Source organism: Staurois parvus, unplaced genomic scaffold (assembly GCF_062004578.1).
Source record: "Staurois parvus isolate SC_StPar_1 unplaced genomic scaffold, SC_StPar_1.0 ptg000430l, whole genome shotgun sequence".
Taxonomy (NCBI): domain Eukaryota; kingdom Metazoa; phylum Chordata; class Amphibia; order Anura; family Ranidae; genus Staurois; species Staurois parvus.
In genome coordinates, this window is record NW_028318226.1 from 1,505,043 (window position 1) to 1,525,000 (window position 19,958).

Genomic DNA, 19,958 nt, shown 5'->3' on the forward strand with positions numbered 1-19,958 from the left:
TTGGATATACATGAAGGAGATTTTTAGTTTGTGTACGATGTAGTTGGTAAATTTAACACCTTGAGATCTGCCAACTATATACTGTAGATGTTGATAGAACTAAAGGAGTTTGCACACAAATTGCACAATCTGCAATATAAGGGAAACGGGAGAATAAAAGCTCACACAATATTGGAAAAATACTGAAACTAAAACCTACATATGCTTAATTGAATATAAATATATATTCTTCCCAGGCCTGGTTCCCCATGTACTGAGTATGACCTGTCCGATAGCAGAATTTGCCCAGGTCAAGAGACCCTGTCTCCGCAGTGCTTTCACATATTGCGAGTACTTGGACATGGCAGCTATGGAAAGGTGAGTGTATAATGAGCTTATTTATCATTCTTGAGCAATTACTGCATGCAGGAAGTTTAGAGCATTCACAAAACATAATTGTTGATGGGTAAATGGATCTTTGACTTTTTAAAGGGCAACTAAACTGTACATTAATGGCTAACATCTTCTGATCCTGACAGCCTGCTTTTGAATAATATAGCATAGACATTAGATCTGATACTTGGCCCCAAAGCCCAGATTTAGTCTCATTCTTTTCTTTCTCTTTATAGTCTCTCACCACGATATGTTATGATTTTTAGTTGTTTTTAGCCACTTGAAGCAATGTAAGATATGTTTTCTTTTCTTCTTCCTGGAAATGTTCTCCCTGCTCTCCCACTCCAATGCTCTGTGAGTGCGTAGATGGTTAATGCCCTCTAGCAACTGCTGTAACAGAAGAGTGGAGGAATAAATACACTTTTTTTTTTTTTTTTTTTTTTTTTTTTAGTCGAAGATCTCTATCTGTGACTTTAATCAGAATCTAAGTGACCTTAAAGGCTACATTCATATTTTTAAAAAACTGATATGTGCTGTCAAATGACCCAATAGGTTAAAATACTCTATTCAGTTTTAAAAGTATTGCTTAAGGTAAGTGTTTATACCTGTAGGCCATTTGCAGCCTACAGAAAAATGTGTGTATTGTCCGCATTCCCCATCCTGACTAGTTGCTAGGGCATGGTGTACATTGAGCACACACCCACCAGCATCACAAGAATGAGCGTTCAACGTCGCACAAGTACGCATGTGCAGTTTTGTGTCTCTCATCCCCTAGAAGCAGGGACTGAGCTCAACATTGCTCTGTTTGATGCTCAGTCTGTAAATTACTAACCAGATGACATTCCCTGAGGAACCTCAGACCACTGCTTCCTAACCCTAGCCTGCTACCTAGTTCACCAACAATCTTGGGTTTCAGAGTACCCCAAACCCACCAATAAACCTTTTTCTGCATGAAAGGACACCCCCACTTTCCAAAGCTTTTGCAGACATCTGGACAGCCAACATCCAGCTCAGTGGATTGCTTTAAAAAAGGCCTGGATTCTTTCCTAGATATTCGTAATATAAATGGATACTAACATATAAAGTTAAAGGTAAAAGTTAATCCAGGGAATATCCGATTGCCTCTCGAGGGATCAGGAAGGCATTTTTCCCCCTGCAGGAGCAAATTGGGTCATGCTTTGCTTGTGGTTTTTTTTTTTCTATTGTACACTGCTTGCTGTACCTGTGAAGTGCAGTATACACGCCTGGCAACTGTCAGATGCCGTGGACTCAACTGTTATTTCCCTTTTCAGTTTTTATGACAGGCTCATAGCAGCCACACCCATAAGTTTTTGTGTTAAAGATGTTGTCTCCTTCTCTGCAGGTATTTCAGGTGAGGAAGGTGATTGGTTCCAATTCTGGCAAGATTTTTGCTATGAAGGTGTTGCAGAAGGTAAGACTTATAACTTAAGCACAGCATACTTAAAGTGGTTCTAAAGTTAGCGTTTTTTACACGATTCATTCCCTGCATTAAAGAAAAGAACACCCCACTAACTCTTCCTCCACCCAAAATACTTACCCAAGTCCTTTCTCAATTTAGTGCTGTGCCCATGTGCACTCTCTTCCCCTTCTCACAGGCTAGACTGACACTGATGTCGGTCAAATCCTTCAATGAGAGAGCAGGGGGTGTGATCGATCCACGCTGTGTGTGATTGTGTACACACACAGCGTGACTCAGGAGTGCACTTGCATGAGTGCCCTAGAGCACACGGCTTGCTGTGGGGGTACTCAGAGAAGAGGAGGAGCTGACAGCGCCAGCAAAAGACCTAAAGAGAGAAGGTAATCCACCTCTCTGCAATATCCTTGTACAGAGCAGGTAAGTATTAACATATTTTTCTTTTAATTAAAAAAAATTAAAGGTTTAGTATCACTTTGTTTTTTGATGAAACATATTGGTTTAGTTTAAGGCTGATGAAATACATATACGCAACAGAACAGGTTTACCTGCCAAAGGATTTGTATTTTTGTCCATCGGTTCCTGAGATTTACACAGCTCCTGCACACTGTACGGCTACAACTGGCAGAGCAGGAGGCCTGATTTTTCTCTGTTTTTTTGCTGTTAAAGGTTTAAGTTCACATTTCATAATATGTTACATTCATATTTAGGGTGCAACATGTTATGAAATGACCGGCCTCCTTATCCCCTGCTTTGACAGCTAGCATGGGATCTTCTCTCTACTAGCTGTCGAAATTAAAAAAAAAAAACAACAAAAACATGGCAGTGCGGGGCCCCACCTGCCCAGTCGCATTACTCATTTATAGTATTGAATGGGAAACTACAAGTACCATTTTGTAGTTCTCAAGTAACTACCACAGCGCTGTGAGCTGCAGACTGCCTTCCCTTTTCCCTTCCCTCTTCTCTACAGTTGTCCCACTGAAATTCTTCCTGGAACTTTCCTGCCTCAAAATAAAGTATATTCTGTCTGTATCTCTGAGATAAGAACCATGTTAGAGTATATCCACATAATCTTGCAAAAGGAGTTTATCAGGAAATCCAATTCTCCCTCTGGGGTCGGGTTTTTTGTTTTTTTTTCTTTCTTTGTGCAAAAGAAAGATGGCATGCTTTGACCATGCATTGACTGCAAAGGCCTCAATATCATTACCATTCAGAATTGTAACATTCTACATCGGATTTCAGAACTCTGTAGCAGGCTCCAGGTGTGTGTGTATGTTGTTACAATGTAAAGTAGTCAGTGTACAGCTTGTATAACAGTGTAAATTTGCTGTCCCCTCAAGATAACTCAACACACAGCCATTAATGTCTAAACTGTTGGCAACAAAAGTGAGTACACCCCTGAGTGAAAATGTCCAAATTGGGCCCAATTAGCCACTCCCCCCCGTGTCCTGTAACTCGTTAGTGTTACAAGGTCTCAGGTGTGAATGGGGAGCAGGTGTGTTAAATTTGGTGTTATTGCTCTCACGATCTCATACTGGTCACTGGAAGTTCAACATGGCGCTTCATGGCAAAGAACTCTCTGAGGGTCTGAAAAAAAGAATTGTTGCTCTACATAAAGATGGCCTAGGCTATAAGTAGATTGGCAAGACCCTGAAACTGAGCTGCAGCACGGCGGCCAAGACCATACAGTGGTATAACAGGACAGGTTCCACTCGGAACAGGTCTCTCCATGGTTGTCCAAAGAAGTTGAGTGCACATGCTCCGCGTCATATCCAGAGGTTGTCTTTGGGAAATAGACGTATGAGTGCTGCCAGCATTGCTGAAGAGGTAGGGGGAACAGCCTGTCATTGCTCGGACCATACGCCGCACACTGCAACAAATTGGTCTGCATGGCTGTCGTCCCAGAAGGAAGCCTCTTCTAAACGTGATGCACAAGAAAGCCCGCAAACAGTTTGCTGAAGACAAGCAGACTAAGGACATGAATTACTGGAACCAGGTCCTGTGGTCTGATGAGACCAAGATAAACTGATTTGGTCAAGCGTGTGTGGCAGCAACCAGGTGAGGAGTACAAAGACAAGTGTGTCTTGCCTATAGTCAAACATGGTGGTTGGATTGTCATGGACTGGGGCTGCATGAGTGCTGCCGGCACTAGGGAGCTACAGTTCATTGAGGGAACCATGAATGCCAACATGTACTGTGACATACTGAAGCAGAGCATGATCCCCTCCCTTCAGAGACTGGGCCACAGGGTAGTATTCAAACATAACGACCCCAAACACACCTCCAAGATGACCACTGCCTTGCTAAAGAAGCTGAGGTGATGGACTAGCCAAGAATGTCTCCAGACCTAAATCCTATTAAGCATCTGTGGGGCATCCTTAAACGGAAGGTGGAGGAGCGCAAGGTCTCTAACATCCACCAGCTATATGTTGTCATCATGGAGGAGTGGAAGAGGACTCCAGTGCAACCTGTGAAGCTCTGGTGAACTCCATGCCCAAGAGGGTCAAGGCAGTGCTGGAAAATAATGGTGGCCATGCAAAATATTGACACTTTTTGGGCCCAATTTGGACATTTTCACTTAGGGTTTTACCTACTTTTGTTGCCAGCGGTTTAGACATTAATGGCTGTGTGTTGAGTTATTTTGGTTGGCATACATGAAAGCAAATTTTGTGCCTGTGCCTATTGAAGAGCTACATCGTTACATAGGGTTTGATTCACTAAAGGCAAATAGGCTGTGCACTTTGGTAAGTGCAGTTGCTCCAGAGCTTAGTAAATTAGCAGAAGCTCTGTTGAGGAGCATCATCCAATCATGTGCAAGCAAATATGCTCCTTCCTTTTGTTTTTCCCTGCACGTGATTGGGTATTCTTTGCAAAGTGAAGCTTTACCTGACTTACTAAATTCTGGAGCAACTGTACTTGCAGAGTGCAACTGCAGTTTGCAAAGTACATAGTCTATTTGCCTTTAGTAAATCAGACCCATAGTCTGAAAGGTTCAAAAAAGACACCAGTCCATCCAGTTCAACCTGTGTAGCAATTCCAATAGCCCTGTATTTTCTTTTTCTTGAAGAAGAGGCTTTATTTGTTTAGTAAATTAAATATTTGCTTCCAAGTATTTATTCAGCAGTTTACATATTGTTTTTTATACAGGCCAAGCTGATTTGTCAAGCTAAAGACACTGAGCATGCAACAGCAGAACGCAACGTCCTGGAATCTGTCAGACATCCCTTTATAGTGGATCTCATGTATGCATTTCAAACCCATGGAAAACTCTATCTCATTCTGGAGTGTCTCAGTGGTAATTTTCATTTTTTTTTTTCCTTTTTTCCTTTTTTTTTTACTTCACAAAACATAACATGTAGTTACTGTTCTTCCTAGTGTATAAAGTGTTTTTCTTCTGGTAAAGTAATTCTAAACGCTGTTTTGAAAATGTAACATATTGCAGCTTAGCAATCATTAGATGTGGTGGCTGCATTAGTGTTTTTTTTTTTTTTTTTTTTTTTTTTTTTCTTTTTTTTTTTTTCTTTTTTTAGGCTTTTTCCCTCTGTTTTCAGTAGATGATCTGCCCAGTAACACACCTCCTGTATTAGAGTGCCCCCACACTGGATGAAGGAATACAGGGGGCACCTTTTGGACAGCAGCATTGTCAGTCTGGGGGGAGGGGATTGTTAGATGTATTAGCAGATTTAAATACACTAACAAAGCCAAACTCCATCTTACACAAGCCGTTACAGCAACAGTTTTTTTTTTTTTTTTTTCCTTTTGGGATAAAGGTTTTTCATAAATAAAAGCTTATCATTATAAGCACCCCTGCCACTGGTCATTTGTGTGTCCAAAACATCTATATTTGCAGGAGAGCTGGTTCTGTTGAAAAACAGACTTGCTGGCCAGGTTACCAGGTAAAGTAAAGGAATCAAAGCATAATAAAGAAAACTAATGCAGCCTTAACATCTGAGAGTTGGTAAGCTACAGTATACTAAAGCTAGGTTCACACCTGCATGAGCCACACAAATTCCCAGAGCTGCAATCACCCACATAGTGAAACACGCCGCCCACACTGGAAATCACTCCTGGACTGGGAACCTCAGTTCCTGTGTGGGCTGCGATTTCAAAAGTAGTGCAGGGACTTCTTCCCTGTGTGTCGCAGCCTATTCAAAAAAATGGGCTGTCTTGCCCACGCAAACCACGGTCTGCACGGCTGCATAGCTGTGAACCTTGGCTAAATGTATTCGGCTACGTTCACACTAGCGTTGTGTGCAGGCGGCAGAGAGGCGTTTGGGAAGGGTTTTTACCGCTTTCCAAACGCCTCAGACAATTCTGCACATTGCAGCACATGGTGCTGTTCTAACGGGAGCGTCGCAGCAAAACGGACGCCTCTGGTCGAGTCAGGAGGCGTTGAAGCCTCCTATTCTAGTCTATGGTTGCGTGGCCTTTGTGGAGCTGGCTCTCATCTGGCTCTCATCCTACCTGTCACAACGCTCCTTCAGCGTTACCTATAATGCTACCACCTCCCCCTCACTCCCCCTCTCTGTTGGGGTCCCTCAAGACTCTGTCCTCGGGCCCCTTCTCTTCTCCATCTATACCTCCTCCCTTGGCCAACTCATACACACTCACGGCTTCAACTACCACCTCTATGCCGACGACACACAAATCTATCTCTCAACCCCCCACCTCACCCCCTTGGTCTCCGCCCGAATCACACACCTACTGAGCGACATATCAGACTGGATGTCACTCCACTTCCTTAAATTGAACCTCTCCAAAACCGAGTTTCTTGTCTTCCCCCCCAGCCCGGACACCACCCCCCATTGATTTCTCCGTCACATCCAACAACGCTACCATCAAACCCGCCCTGCAGGCCAGAGTACTGGGTGTCATTCTGGACTCCAACCTATCCTTCCAGCCCCAAGTCCAATCTTTAACAAACTCGTGCAGACTCCACCTCCGCAACATCGCCAAAATCCGCACGTTCCTAACCCCAGAAACCACTAAACAGCTCATCCACTCCCTCATCATATCACGACTCGACTACTGCAACTCCCTCCTCACTGGCCTGCCTCGCCGCTGGCTATCCCCTCTTCAGTCCATCCTGAACACGGCTGCCAGACTCATTCACCTTTCTAACCGCTCTGTCTCCGCCACCCCCCTCTGCCAATCCCTCCACTGGCTTCCGATTGCGCAACGGATCAAATTCAAAATCCTAACGCTGACGTACAAAGCTGTCCACCATACTGCCCCGTACTACATCTCTGACCTAATATCCAAGTACCGCCCAGCACGCACACTCCGCTCCTCACAAGACCTCCTTCTCTCTAGTTCCCTGGTCTCCTCCTCCCATGCCCGCCTCCAGGACTTCACCAGGGTGTCACCCATCCTCTGGAACTCCCTGCCCCAACCCATCAGATTATCACCTACTCTCCTCTCCTTTAGGCGCACCCTGAAAACCTATCTCTTCAGGGAAGCCTACCCCACCCCCTGCTAACTTGCCGACCTCCTCCACTCCTCCTACCACTCCATCCCCCACAGCTATCTCCTCCTGTGCCACCACCCCCTCCCTCCTAGATTGTAAGCTCGAAAGAGCAGGGCCCTTGATCCCCTCATGTTTTGCATTGTATTGGTATTGTTCTGTCACATGTTCTGTCCCCCTTTGTAATGTACAGCGCTGAGCGAACTATTGGCGCTTTATAAATACTGTATAATAATAATAATAATTTAAACTTCATTATAGGCGTTTGCGGAGTGTTTTTTAACGCTCGGCAAACACTCCGCAAACGCCAGACCAATGCTTGCCGAACACTATAGGGGTGTTTGGCAAGCGTTGGTAAAACAGTCAAGTGTGAACGAGCCCTCCTACTGCTTTAACTCACAAAAATACTTTCAGTTGCTCCCAGCCCTTTCCAAATCACCAAACTCCTATGTTCATTCTCTACAGTCCCACTGTATGTAGGAATGTAACCACTTTCTTGCTCACACCTGAGATGGACTGTGCTTACAGAGCCTGTTTAAAGGAGGCAAGAAAACACAGGAAGAAATGCTTTAATGCAAAATAGATTACAGGACTATTAAGTAATGGATGTGTATGGATTATTTTTCAAGAAGAAAGATCATTTAGTGTCTCTTTAATTTAAAGAGAAATGTCTCTTTGGCAATGAATAGCCTGCATGCTTGTATTATTTATTTTTTAACGCCTTCAGTTCTACTGTAAAGTGTAACCAAACCCACCAATTTAATGGTTTCCCAAAACACATTCAAAGCAAGCCTCTGGTGATAATTGTCCCAGTTATTAGTGTGTTTGTTAGTTCTCAAGGGAACTGCCAAGCCATTAAATGGCTGGTGTCAAAGCTGATCACTTGCAGCACCATGGCCGCTTCCTTGACTGTGAAGGATAGAAGGATTAAGTTCTATTTAAAAAAAAAAAAAAAAAAAACAGTTACAGGTGGGGAAGGGAAAGGCTAGTAATGACAAACGTGCAATCTGCTACACAATGTACAGAGACAGGCACTCTCTGCCTGTCTCAGTATGCCAGCTTACAGTTGGCCTAAATTACTTGAAAGTTTCCCACTCTCTCTGTCCCATCTAATGCTGTTCTTACATACAGGTGAAACTCAAAAAATTAGAATATCGTGCAAAAGTTCATTTATATCAGTAATGCAACTTAAAAGGTGAAACTAATATATGAGACTCATTACATGCAAAGCAAGATAGTTCAAGCCATGATTTGTCATAATTGTGATAATTATGGCTTACAGCTCATGAAAACCTCAAATCCACAATCTCAGAAAATTAGAATATTGTGAAAACGTGCAATATTCTAGGCTCAGTGTCCCACTCTAATCAGCTAATTAAGCCATAACACCTGCAAAGGGTTCCTGAGCCTTTAAATGGTCTCTCAGTCTGGTTCAGTAGGAATCACAAACCATCAATGATACCCTCCATAAGGAGGGAAAGCCTCAAAAGGTAATTGCAAAAGAAGTTGGATGTTCCCAAAGTGCTGTATCAAAGCACATTAATAGAAAGTGTGGAAGAAAAAAGTGCACAAGCAGCATGGATGACCGCAGCCTGGAGAGGATTGTCAGGAAAAGGCCATTCAAAAGTGTTGGGGACTTTCACAAGGAGTGGACTGAAGCTGGAGTCAGTGCATCAAGAGCCACCACACACAGACGGATCCTGGACATGGGCTTCAAATGTCATATTCCTCTTGTCAAGCCGCTCCAGAACAACAAACGTCAGAAGCGTCTTACCTGGGCTAAAGAAAAACAGACCTGGTCTGTTGCTCAGTGGTCCAAAGTCCTCTTTTCTGATGAGAGCAACTTTTGCATCTCATTTGGAAACCAAGGTCCCAGAGTATGGAGGGAGAATGGAGAGGCACACACTGCAAGATGCTTGAAGTCCAGTGTGAAGTTTCTACAGTCTGTGTTGATTTGGGGAGCCATGTCTTTTGCTGGTGTTGGTCCACTGTGCTTCATTAAGTCCAGGGTCAACGCAGCCGTCTACCAGGAGATTTTGGAGCACTTCATGCTTCCTTCCGCAGACGAGCTTTATGGGGATGCTGACTTGCCCACACTGCCAAAAGCACCAAAACCTGGTTCAATGACTGTGGGATTACTGTGCTTGATTGGCCAGCAAACTCGCCTGACCTGAACCCCATAGAGAATCTATGGGGCATTGCCAAGAGAAAGATGAGAGACATGAGACCGAACAATGCAGAAGAGCTGAAAGCCGCTATTGAAGCATCCTGGTCTTCCATAACACCTCAGCAGTGCCACAGGCTGATAGCTTCCATGCCACGCCGCATTGAGGCAGTAATTGCTGCAAAAGGGGCCCAAACCAAGTACTGAGTACATATGCATGCTTCTACTTTTCAGAGGTCCGATACGGTTCTATGTACAATCCTTGTTTTATTGATTACATGTAATATTCTAATTTTCTGGGATTGTGGATTTGGGGTTTTCATGAGCTGTAAGCCATAATCATCACAATTATGACAAATCACGGCTTGAACCATCTTGCTTTGCATGTAATGAGTCTATCTCATATATTCGTTTCACTTTTTAAGTTGCATTACTGAAATAAATGAACTGTTGCACAATATTCTAATTTTTTGAGTTTCACCTGTAGTTGCTGTACATACAGTTGTAAGCTTGTTAACCTAGGACAAGAAGTGTGTTACTGGCAGGATTACCAGGTGAAAATAATAAAAAAATAAATGCAGCTGCAACATCTGAGTACTAGTTTGCTGCAATATATAAGATATATTTGTTCTTGGGTTTAGGTGTACTTCAAAGCCTAACTCCTGCCAAAACCTTTTTTATACAATATTAAATCTTAAAATACTTGCCGATGGCAATACCTGGTTTTTGGAAGAGCAAAGACTTGTACGTACCTTTTCTACTTTACTCCTTTACAGATTTCTTTTGTCTACAAAGTGAGTGGTGTCCTTTAAGTACGTAATAAAAACAGGGTTGTGCAGTCTAACTGACCAGCCACGTGGCTGCTATATACACACTAGAATGTAAGACCTAGCATATGTCAGCAGATTGGCTATTCCTAATTTGAGTACTTTTGGTTGTTACTGCAGGTGGAGAACTGTTCCTGCACTTGGAGCGAGAAGGGATTTTTATGGAAGATACAGCTTGGTATGTATATCAGTCAGCATAGAGAGTGTGAGTAGTGAGTCATTTGTTATCAAAAATTAAACCTTGATAAAATTAGTCATCTATCTGGGGTACCTCCAAAGATGAGGAGAAAAAAGAGACAGAGGCTGCGGGAGAGTTCCTTATGTTGTAGTAGTTTGACAGATAATTGGATGAAATAAATGATGAAAAGGTAAATTACAATGGTGTACTCGCACCTGTGAGGTTTCTGAGCACCCTAATGGGACATCAGACAACCTGGAGTAAAAGCCTGCAGAAAATATGTCTGGCCTATGTCTGTCACTTTTTTGCTGCTCAGTGGGGTGATCCAGACTTTCCTACGGTCTGCAGTCTCAGGATTCTGGTGTGTTCGCAAAAAGGTTTATGAGCCTCAAAAGGTGAGAAACTGGTGTCAGCAGAGGCACCCAAATATGAAGGAGAAGCTGAGAAACGGATTCTTCATTGGTTCTATCTTTATTGCTCACAGAATAATATAAAACACTGTCAACGCATTTCATGGCACTGCATTAGCCACTTTCTCAGGATGGTGCATAAAACACTTTAAACAACCGTGATTTGTCGCTTGTGCTGTTTGTAAGCATATTTTGTGTTTCTTAAAGTGATTTGTAAACTCTTACCTTGTAAAACAACCCATTCAGTTTAAAATAGAAATGAGAGGCAAAATATTTGTTCTCAGCTGCATAAGAGCTGGGGGAGGAGAAACAGCAGTACACAGAACTTCCCTGGCTGTGCAGGAGGAAGGTGGGTCAGGGCAAGTCTGATCATTGGAAGAGAGCAGGCTGAGTTTCCAGCACAGCTAGAGAACTGACCACACTGTGTTCCCCTTCTTAGTGTGGTCAGTTTTTAATGGGAAAGCAGGAACACCAGGGATTTCACAAAAGGTAAGCAAGACAAAGAGAACAGGATATTTTTTCATGGTACAGCAGGCACACATCAGGAATATGAAATGCTGGGTTTACATATTCTCTATTTTTTTACATTTTTTTCATTTAAAACTCTTCCCCCAAAGTTTCCTCATTTTCTTAGTTGGAAAGCTAACTATCCCTCTTTTTGGTTTTTGTGGACCTAGTGGGTTCTCCCCTGGAAAGAGAGTGGACGGGTTGATCTCCGCTCAGCAGTAGCACAATATTATTATTTTTTTTTTTTTTGGCCAGCACTCAGATGCCTCATTTCCTTGCAGTGACTGACAGGATTCCTGTATATGTGGATTTTTGTTTCTAGATTGATATCATATGTGGCACTAGAAATAGTTGTGACTTGCCCTCTTCCTTCTCCAGGTATGCCTAGTTTTGTTGCTTTTTTTTTCACTCCTTCTCAATCTGTGCAGCAGCAACTGGGTCGGCTGGTATAGCCCTCATGTTTCATGCATGCAGCCACTATATCTTTGGTTTTCGAATGACGCACTTCCATCCTAACTGGTTGTTCCTGGATGCTAGTAAATGATGTCGCTTCCGCCTGCCTCCTAGCATAAGGGGCTCACAGACACTGGAATGGGGAAAACCATGGGTGGAGCCATGGGGGCCTGCTTTATTAAAAAAAAGACATATGGGTCAGCGTTCCCCTTGACCAGGTAACTATTATGGATGGACAGTCAGGCAAAAAAAGCTCTTGCAGCTGCTCCGGCAAAAATCCCTACTTGGGGCTCCAAGGTGAAACTTTATAATTTTACATTTTCTATTCTCTGGTGGTACTTGAGGATTAGGTTTCTCCTCCATCCATATACTACTGTATGTCTTGCCTTTTGGTACGCTTTGTTTTTGAGACCAACAGGGATCTTGCACTTTTCATTTATATGCGAGTCTGGTGTTTCCACTTTTTTTGGTGAAGCCACTCACTCTCTCATATGCTGGCCTGGAAGATTCCTGGAAATGAAGTTACCAGGCAACTAAGTTTGTCCTTGTTTGCTGGCTTCATGTCTTCTCCCTTAGTTACTTGATTCAAGATTTTGTGCTATTGGTGTGTTTTTCCCTAGTGTCTTCAATGAGGACTCCTGGTTGCAATGCTGCTTGAGCTGGTCTCTACATAGCAGTTATCTGGAACATTTCTTCATCACTAGCTGTGGAGTCAGTACCCAAACCCTGCTGAACTGGCTGTGGTTCTGGAGGAGTTTACCCAGCATCCCCAGAAGGAGCTGACTCTTGCAATATGGGACCCTTTTGGTCATAGGATCATCCTCATCAGAGTCTCTGCTCTGTTGGGTATGGCCAAGGCTTCTTCTATGTCTACAGGGCCTTCTTGTCCACTTTTGACTTCCTATCTTCTTGTGATCATATACTGGAGCATTCTTCCGAAGGGGTTCACTCTGGTGCCACACCCTGCAAAGTCTAGCTCTAAACATCCCAAGTCCCTAGCTCAAGTTGGGTCTGCGACCCTTGTTACTATCTCTGATTCAGAGTCCCAACAGTCTGTGTGTGTTGTGGGTCACCACAGTCTCCTGCAGCTGACTCAGATTTTCTTGGTTGTTTCATACTTTATAGATTCCGTGCATACTACCTTGCACCTAGAGGATCAGCCTGCTGTTCCCAGCCTTGGATCTTTTAGAACTCCTGCATCTGGAAAGACCTTCTCAATACATCTGCTATTTGGGTCTTTTCTCTAAGAGGAATGGAAACACCCTTAAGGTTTTATGGGCCCCATCTCAGAGTATATGAGAACTTTCTTTCCCTTTTTTGAATGGGAATTTATGACCATGATCTTTTCCCACTGGTGATGCACCAGTGATCTACTTTTAACTGGCACACCACCAGTTAAGGTGATCCTTCCTTAAAATCCAAGTTTGAATGACTTTGTGTGGCTTTTGATCATGTGGTCCTGACAGTACCTTTTTAATCTGGTAGGGCCCCATTTCCTGGAATCGTTAAAGTAGTCGGGTGCCCTGCCTTTTAGTTGCAAAGATTGGTTACAAACATCTAAACTTGAGTCTTACAGACTGATGTCTGTGAAAATTTGCAGGGCCCTTTTGACTACAGGTTTAGGACCAATGAAGCATCTAAGGGGCATCTGATCCAGTTACCCTTTGAGGGACATTTTCTCTTCAGACCTGCTCTTGACACCATCATTATGAAAGCCACTGGTGGCCAGATTGTACAGAACAGCTGTGGAAGGGGATGAGAAATCCCAAATTACTTTCATCCACTTCAGATCAAATTTAGATCTACCTCCCAAGCTATAGGGCTGGAAGACCACAGCTTAGCCAACTCCTTTGGTAAGCCTTCTGAATAGGGGACCGTTTATAAATATGAATTGGTCCTTTGGTAGTCTGCCTCCTTGACATTTGGTTGTTTGATGAACCCCTGGATCACACTCCTTTTGTCTGTCATCTCCCTTATCTGTCTCCCTTTTTTTTTTTTTTTCTGTCCTTACTACAGTCGGTAATGTATCTCCCCAGGTCTGTCCAGGTTTTTTACAGCATTAGACTCCTTGTTTCCACCTTTTGTGGAAATTTGTCTTTAGGAACAGTACCCTGCATAGACTTGCACGCCTCTTTTCAAAAGTGTTACTTGTCCTCAGATTTTGTTGAATTCCTTGTGGTGCTCCGTATCCCCAGCTTTTTCACTTGGCTGAGGGACCCTCTAACATACAAAAGGTAAGCAGGGATCAGTTTGTGCTGTCCCCTTCCCCAGTAAGGACCTCTCCTTGCAGTGGCCTCCAAAGGCTGCTCTTGTTATCCAAAATATGTCCACCCTGATGCCTTTTTTCTTGCATTCCCATTGCGGAATGTTCAGAAGGTAAATTTTCCGGACTCTTGTTGTCCAAACGCTTTGGAGAGGCACGATACCTGCAAGCTTCTGCCAGACCATTCCTCTGAAGTGGTGGAGTTGTTAACTGCAGCTGATCATTGGGTGAGGTTTTCAGCTTAAAACCTTGCTTAGGAATTCCACTCCCTGTGAAGCATTAATCCCTTACTCTTCTGTCTGAATTTTCTCTTCTTCCACTCTCAGGGCTTGTGGGGTATTGAGGAATCCCCTTTCAATGTAGTCTCTATTAGTAACATTAGTAAACATATATACTGTTGATTTTTTTTCAGTCTCACCTTCTATGTCTGAGAACCTGAATTCTGTGATAGATATCTTGGTGGGATTTCAATCTGGTTTTACAGAACAGACCGCTCCGGCTTCATCGAGGAATCCTGTGACCCAGTAGTCTGACCTGGTCCCTGTTGAATATTACTTATATGTTGCTGGGCCTTCACCTCTGGGAAGGTCTTCAAGCATTCCCTGTGACAGGTCAAGTGATTTGGTGTCTGCATTAGACAACACTGAGTGTGCTCTGTGTGACGACGCTGACCTCCTTAGAAACAAGGCATAATCGTCTGGCTCTCCTTCGCTTGTGGTCTCAACATTGAAGAAGGGGGAATTCTGTAATTGAGTGGTGCTCATCTCCTGCTTGGCAGAAAGTTTTCATTGATGGATATCTCTGTGGTCCCCTGGATTTTCAGCAGGCTGAAGACCCTGGGATTCTGCTGCTGGTACCACTGATGGGAATCAAGTACATCCAGAGGCCCTCATGAGACCTGATCTTTGGGAGATAGAAGAGGACCTATCACTGATGTGCAGCCTATTTTGGAAGTTCCATCAGTTTCCTTCCTCGTTTTTGCCCCTAATAAGGTAAACCTTGTTGTTTACCAGTGTGTACCGTTATACCTTTCTGTACCGTTTGCATGACCACAGCAAGCTCTGCTATTATTATGGAACCTTTCTTTTTCTAATCTGAGGATTAGGATTTGAGAATGAGGCTGTCTCATGTAGAACAGCTGATATTTTCATGTGCACCTGTTTTCACTTCATTCTGTTGTTCTAAGACTTATTCCAGTGGTCTTTATTGTTGACCACAGCAACAAATTTTTGTTGTTTGGTATAATTTTTGTTTTTCAGGTTGTGTTGTTCCACCTCTTCTGGTGGACTGCTGGTATGTTTCCACAGTCTTGCACTGAATAAGGCTCATTGTTCTACATAGTGTCATTCCTCTTAGTGGTGACATCTCTGTCCTGGACTGAGGGAATTAGGTTTATCCTCCAAGATTCTTCCCTGGTCCTGGCAGGTCCTCTGTCCTGCTAGGGTTCCCCCACTTGCTCCAATTCAGACACTGTTTTTTCAGGTATATCTGTGTTCTAGATGCTTCCTAATAATTTGGATCTGTTACTGGCTGTTGCCCACCCCTTATCGGTCTGCTTTTGGGTGCCCCCCTGAATTCATGTGTCTCCTAATGGATGATGCTTTGTGCTTTTACTGTGTTTTTTTTTTTTGCTTGCTATCTCACTAAACTGCAGCATGCTGAGTGGCAGAGAGGGTATAAAGGGGCTGGCTTATGACTTTTCTGTTTGCCAGTCTCTCAGCCTGCTGTAGGTGGCTGTATAACCTAACCTAACTGGTGCTGAATTCTCATGTCCCTCAGTGGACTCAAAGATAAAAAATTTACTGTTTTCCCAAAAATTAATATTTTTAAAGTGGTTCTAAAAGCAAGAGTTTTTTTGTTGTTTTTTTTGTTTTTTTGTCTTTTTATGCAGAGAATATATAAAGGTAAAAACCCTTTTTGGGTTCAGCATCCCCACCTCCCAGCTAAATCAAAATACTTACCTGAGCCCGACTTTGATCCAGCACTGTGCCCAAGAGCAGCGTCTCTCTCTACTCACTGGCCATGGAGGCTGCATCAGGAGCCATTGGCTACTGCTGCTGTCAATTACAGCCTATGAGGAGTGAGCTAGCCTAGCCTGGACATACACAGTGCAGCGTGGGAGGCTTGTTCTGGGGGCACTAGAAAGGGGGATGAGCTGGGAGCGCCAGCGGGGGACCTGAGAAAAGGATCGGGCAGTTAAATATACTAAATTTGTATGAAAAAAATCCCTTTACAATCACTTTAAATTTTTTTTTTTTTTTTGTGCTTATTTTGTAGCTTCTACTTAGCAGAGATTGCTTTGGCTCTTGGACACCTGCATTCTTTGGGGATCATCTACAGGGATCTGAAGCCAGAAAATGTCATGCTTAGTGCACATGGTATGCCTGAGAATTTTCCATTTACATTTAGTTTTAAAAAAACAGCCACCCAGTACTGATTACTATGTTTGGTGGGCATACACTGTCTGTAGCCATTAGTAAACATGTATACTGTAAATGTATTGCTAGTCATTAAGAGACGGCCCTGACACCTTTTTTAGGCAATGATTGCATTTTTATTATAGCTGACTATTTGTGCTTTCCTTTAGGTCACATTAAGCTCACCGACTTTGGAATGTGCAAGGAGTCCATTCATGGAGACAGTGTGACACACACATTCTGTGGAACTGTGGAATATATGTATGTATTTGACAGCATATGTTGCACTAGAATTGAGAAAAGGGAATACCTGAAGGCTTATTCGGTAAGCCAAAGAGCAGAGTACACAGTGCAGTACCCAACCTCAACCAATCATATTCACATTTTCGTTCCCTACTACACCAGCAGATTTAACCTCTTCCCATCCAGCCCATGTTGATAAACGGCCGGACAGGAGCACTGCCGATGCGGGTGGACGTTTCTAAACATCCCCCCGCATCCATTGCCTGTACGCGCTCCCTGGGAGTGAGCAGCACAGTGATTGGTGCCCGCTGTGTCCTCTTGACACAGTGGAACACAGATCGTTGTACTGTGTGTGAGGTCCCTATTCATGTGATCACTGATTAGCCAATCGGTGATCACATGATCAGTAGTAAACAAGATGTCACTTCCTGACATCATTGCTTACTACTTGTGAAATCTGTGAATGATCACAGAGATCACATGGTACAGGGCTATTCACAACAGCCTTGTACCATGTGACAAGCAGTGACCAATCGCAGCTCGCACACTATTTCTCCATGGCTGCAGGAATGCAGCCAGAGAGCAGGAGAAATTATTGCGTTTACAGCCTTTATGGGTGTAAAAGCAATCTGTGTAAAGGAAAAAAAAAAAAATCTTCATCACCCCCCACTAGTAGTACAGTGTTATGGTGACACTGTACTGCAAGGGTGACCGTATGTTAAAAAAAAACCCAAATCCATAAATAATATAAAAAAAATTTAAAATTTAAAAACATTTTTTTAAAAATTATAATTTTTGGATATAAACTAATTTTGGGTTATTTTTTTTTTAATTTTTACTAAAAAGATAGATTAATACATTTTGGCCAAGATTTATGAAGAAAGATTATTTATTTGCAAAATTTTATAAGAAAAAAACTTTTTTTAAAAAAAAATTTTTGGACTTCATTTATATAGCAAAATAATAAAAATCCCAGTGGTGAATAAATACCACCAGAATAAAGTTTTATTTGTCTCAAAAAATGCAAAATAATTCATATGGGTACAGTGTTGCATGACTGTGCAATTGTCATTTAAATGTGATGGCACTAAAAGCTGAAAATTGGCCTGGACTGGAAGGTGGTGAAAGTGTCCGGACTTGAAGTGGTTAAAAGAAAAATCTTATTGCCATGGGCAATGCAGAGTAGACATCTTTCTGCAAGTTGTAAATGCAATTAGATGCTGCGTGTTTTGGCCATTGGAATGTAGTTGCAGCTGGAAGTAGTGATAAAAATGTTTGTGAGCATAGCGTTGTAAAGCCTGGGCACTTTACATGCCCCCATTGTCACAGAAGTGAGCGGTCTCTGATTCATCGCTCAGTGTGTACACGCTCGCTGTTGCAGTAGCTCTGAACTCAGCATTGCTGTGATGGAGAAGACTGCTCCTGTAATAGTGGAGGTGAGCAGTAATGGTAAGGATCATCGTAGCAAAGATCTAGTAACAAGGCAGGATGGGAGCATGCCATCTCTGACTGTTTTTTAGCCTGGCTTCGGGAGGTACAGTAAATCAATGGCTTAATCCTACAGCAGGGGCATTTATTCAAAGCTGTACAATTGTTTTTCATCTACAGGCACCCCTCATCTGCATAGACTAGGTGAACTAACCCTTTAATGGTATCTGTGGTTTAACCTTGGCCTACAAGCTACTGTTTTCTCAGAATAAACTGATTCATGTGACAGTCAAATGCATATTCCACATTCATGCTTCTCTGTACCATAATCTGTGCACATAAAGATTTACAGGTGGTAGATTATACTGTACCTCTATATTGTCTTTGGCACCCTTTAGAGAGTATCTGCCTTTTTATAGAATAAGAAGTAGTGTGATTCATTGATATAAGATGTAGTCATGAATTTAGTGTATGCTAACTATCCACTTTTAATTCTAGGGCACCTGAAATCGTGGCACACAAAGGACACAACCGAGCAGTAGACTGGTGGAGTCTGGGGATTCTATTATATGATATGCTAACCGGCTCAGTAAGCATTCCTTGATGCAGGGTTAATTGTCCAAATATTGCTAATGATTGTCTAAATATTAAGGCTTCGTTCACATCTGGGAGTTTGCCATCTCAGGCGACTCTGTCTGCGATCCCAAAATGCTCTGCAAAATTGACAAATCTCACCACGTCTATTCAGGTGCTATTCATTCTCAATGGCACCAAAATGCGGTGCGGCTCTGCCGTGATTGTCGTGCTGCAATCACGACAAACCGCATTGTGCAAAGCTTGCTGCTCAGAAAGGAGCAGGAGCTACTTTTAGCTGTTAAGCTTCGTGCGGTGCAGTTTGCTTGAGATTAAAGACAGGTTTGCCTGGAGGGAGCCCACCCCTCCTTAAAGGTAGAGGGACACATGGAATACCCAGCAAGGGCACAATGGCAGCTGAAGGTATTCAGTGCGTCCCCACACCAGTTCACTAAACTATACAAACGAGTGACAAGCACCCCATCCAATAACTAGCCTTTACAGCAAGGAGCACATTCCCAGCTCGCTCACCAACTAGCCTGCAACAAAAACCAAATTAACTAACAGTTCACATTAAAAACAAGGGGTTTAGTTGCACATATTTCCAAACATATGTGTAAGCTGCAGCAGCCATGTCAAGGCACTCTAATGCTATAATTTTGAGAGTCTTCCAAATTTGAGCACAAATAGCATTGGATAGATCAAGGGCAGGTTTGCCTGGAGGGAACCCACCCCTCTTTAAAGGCACAGGGACACACTGGACATCCAGCAAGGGCACAATGGCTGCTGAAGGTATCTGGAATAAAACTTGCCCATGTGTCTTTCTTTGTTCAGGGTGATGATTGTGTATGTATGGTGAAGCATGTATGGCACAGTCTGAGGGTCTCTCTCTGTATGGTAAAGTCTATAATTGTCACCATGGGTAATATTTGTCATTCACTTTGTAACTTGGGTATATAACATAAAATAGTATTGTTCTCATGCTTTGCCTACAAGTTCAGGGTTTGTGGTTCTGGCTGTGGGTTCAATCAGGTTCAAAGCCAGATGACAACTGTAAAGTGTTTGTTTTTTTTTTGTTTTTTTTAGGTTTTCCATCTGTCCAGTGTCATTTATCACCAAGACAAATAGGGAAAATCTCATTGGGAAGAACACAAAGGGATTTACTAAAACCGGAGATTGCAAAAGCTAGTGCAGCTCTGCATGGAAACTAATCAGCTTCCAGGT

The 19,958-nt window shown here is 42.9% G+C and overlaps 1 protein-coding gene across 1 annotated transcript in view; it reads left to right on the forward strand.

The window, feature by feature from the left end:
• RPS6KB2 (ribosomal protein S6 kinase B2) overlaps positions 1-19,958 on the forward strand; it is a 52,941-nt gene that overhangs the window by 9,465 nt on the left and 23,518 nt on the right. The window contains exons 3-9 of the mRNA XM_089687562.1: positions 237-357; positions 1,736-1,804; positions 4,955-5,102; positions 10,383-10,440; positions 16,351-16,451; positions 16,661-16,751; positions 18,660-18,750. Coding sequence (XP_089543688.1) covers positions 237-357; positions 1,736-1,804; positions 4,955-5,102; positions 10,383-10,440; positions 16,351-16,451; positions 16,661-16,751; positions 18,660-18,750 — 679 coding nt within the window. The remainder of the gene's footprint in view (positions 1-236; positions 358-1,735; positions 1,805-4,954; positions 5,103-10,382; positions 10,441-16,350; positions 16,452-16,660; positions 16,752-18,659; positions 18,751-19,958) is intronic.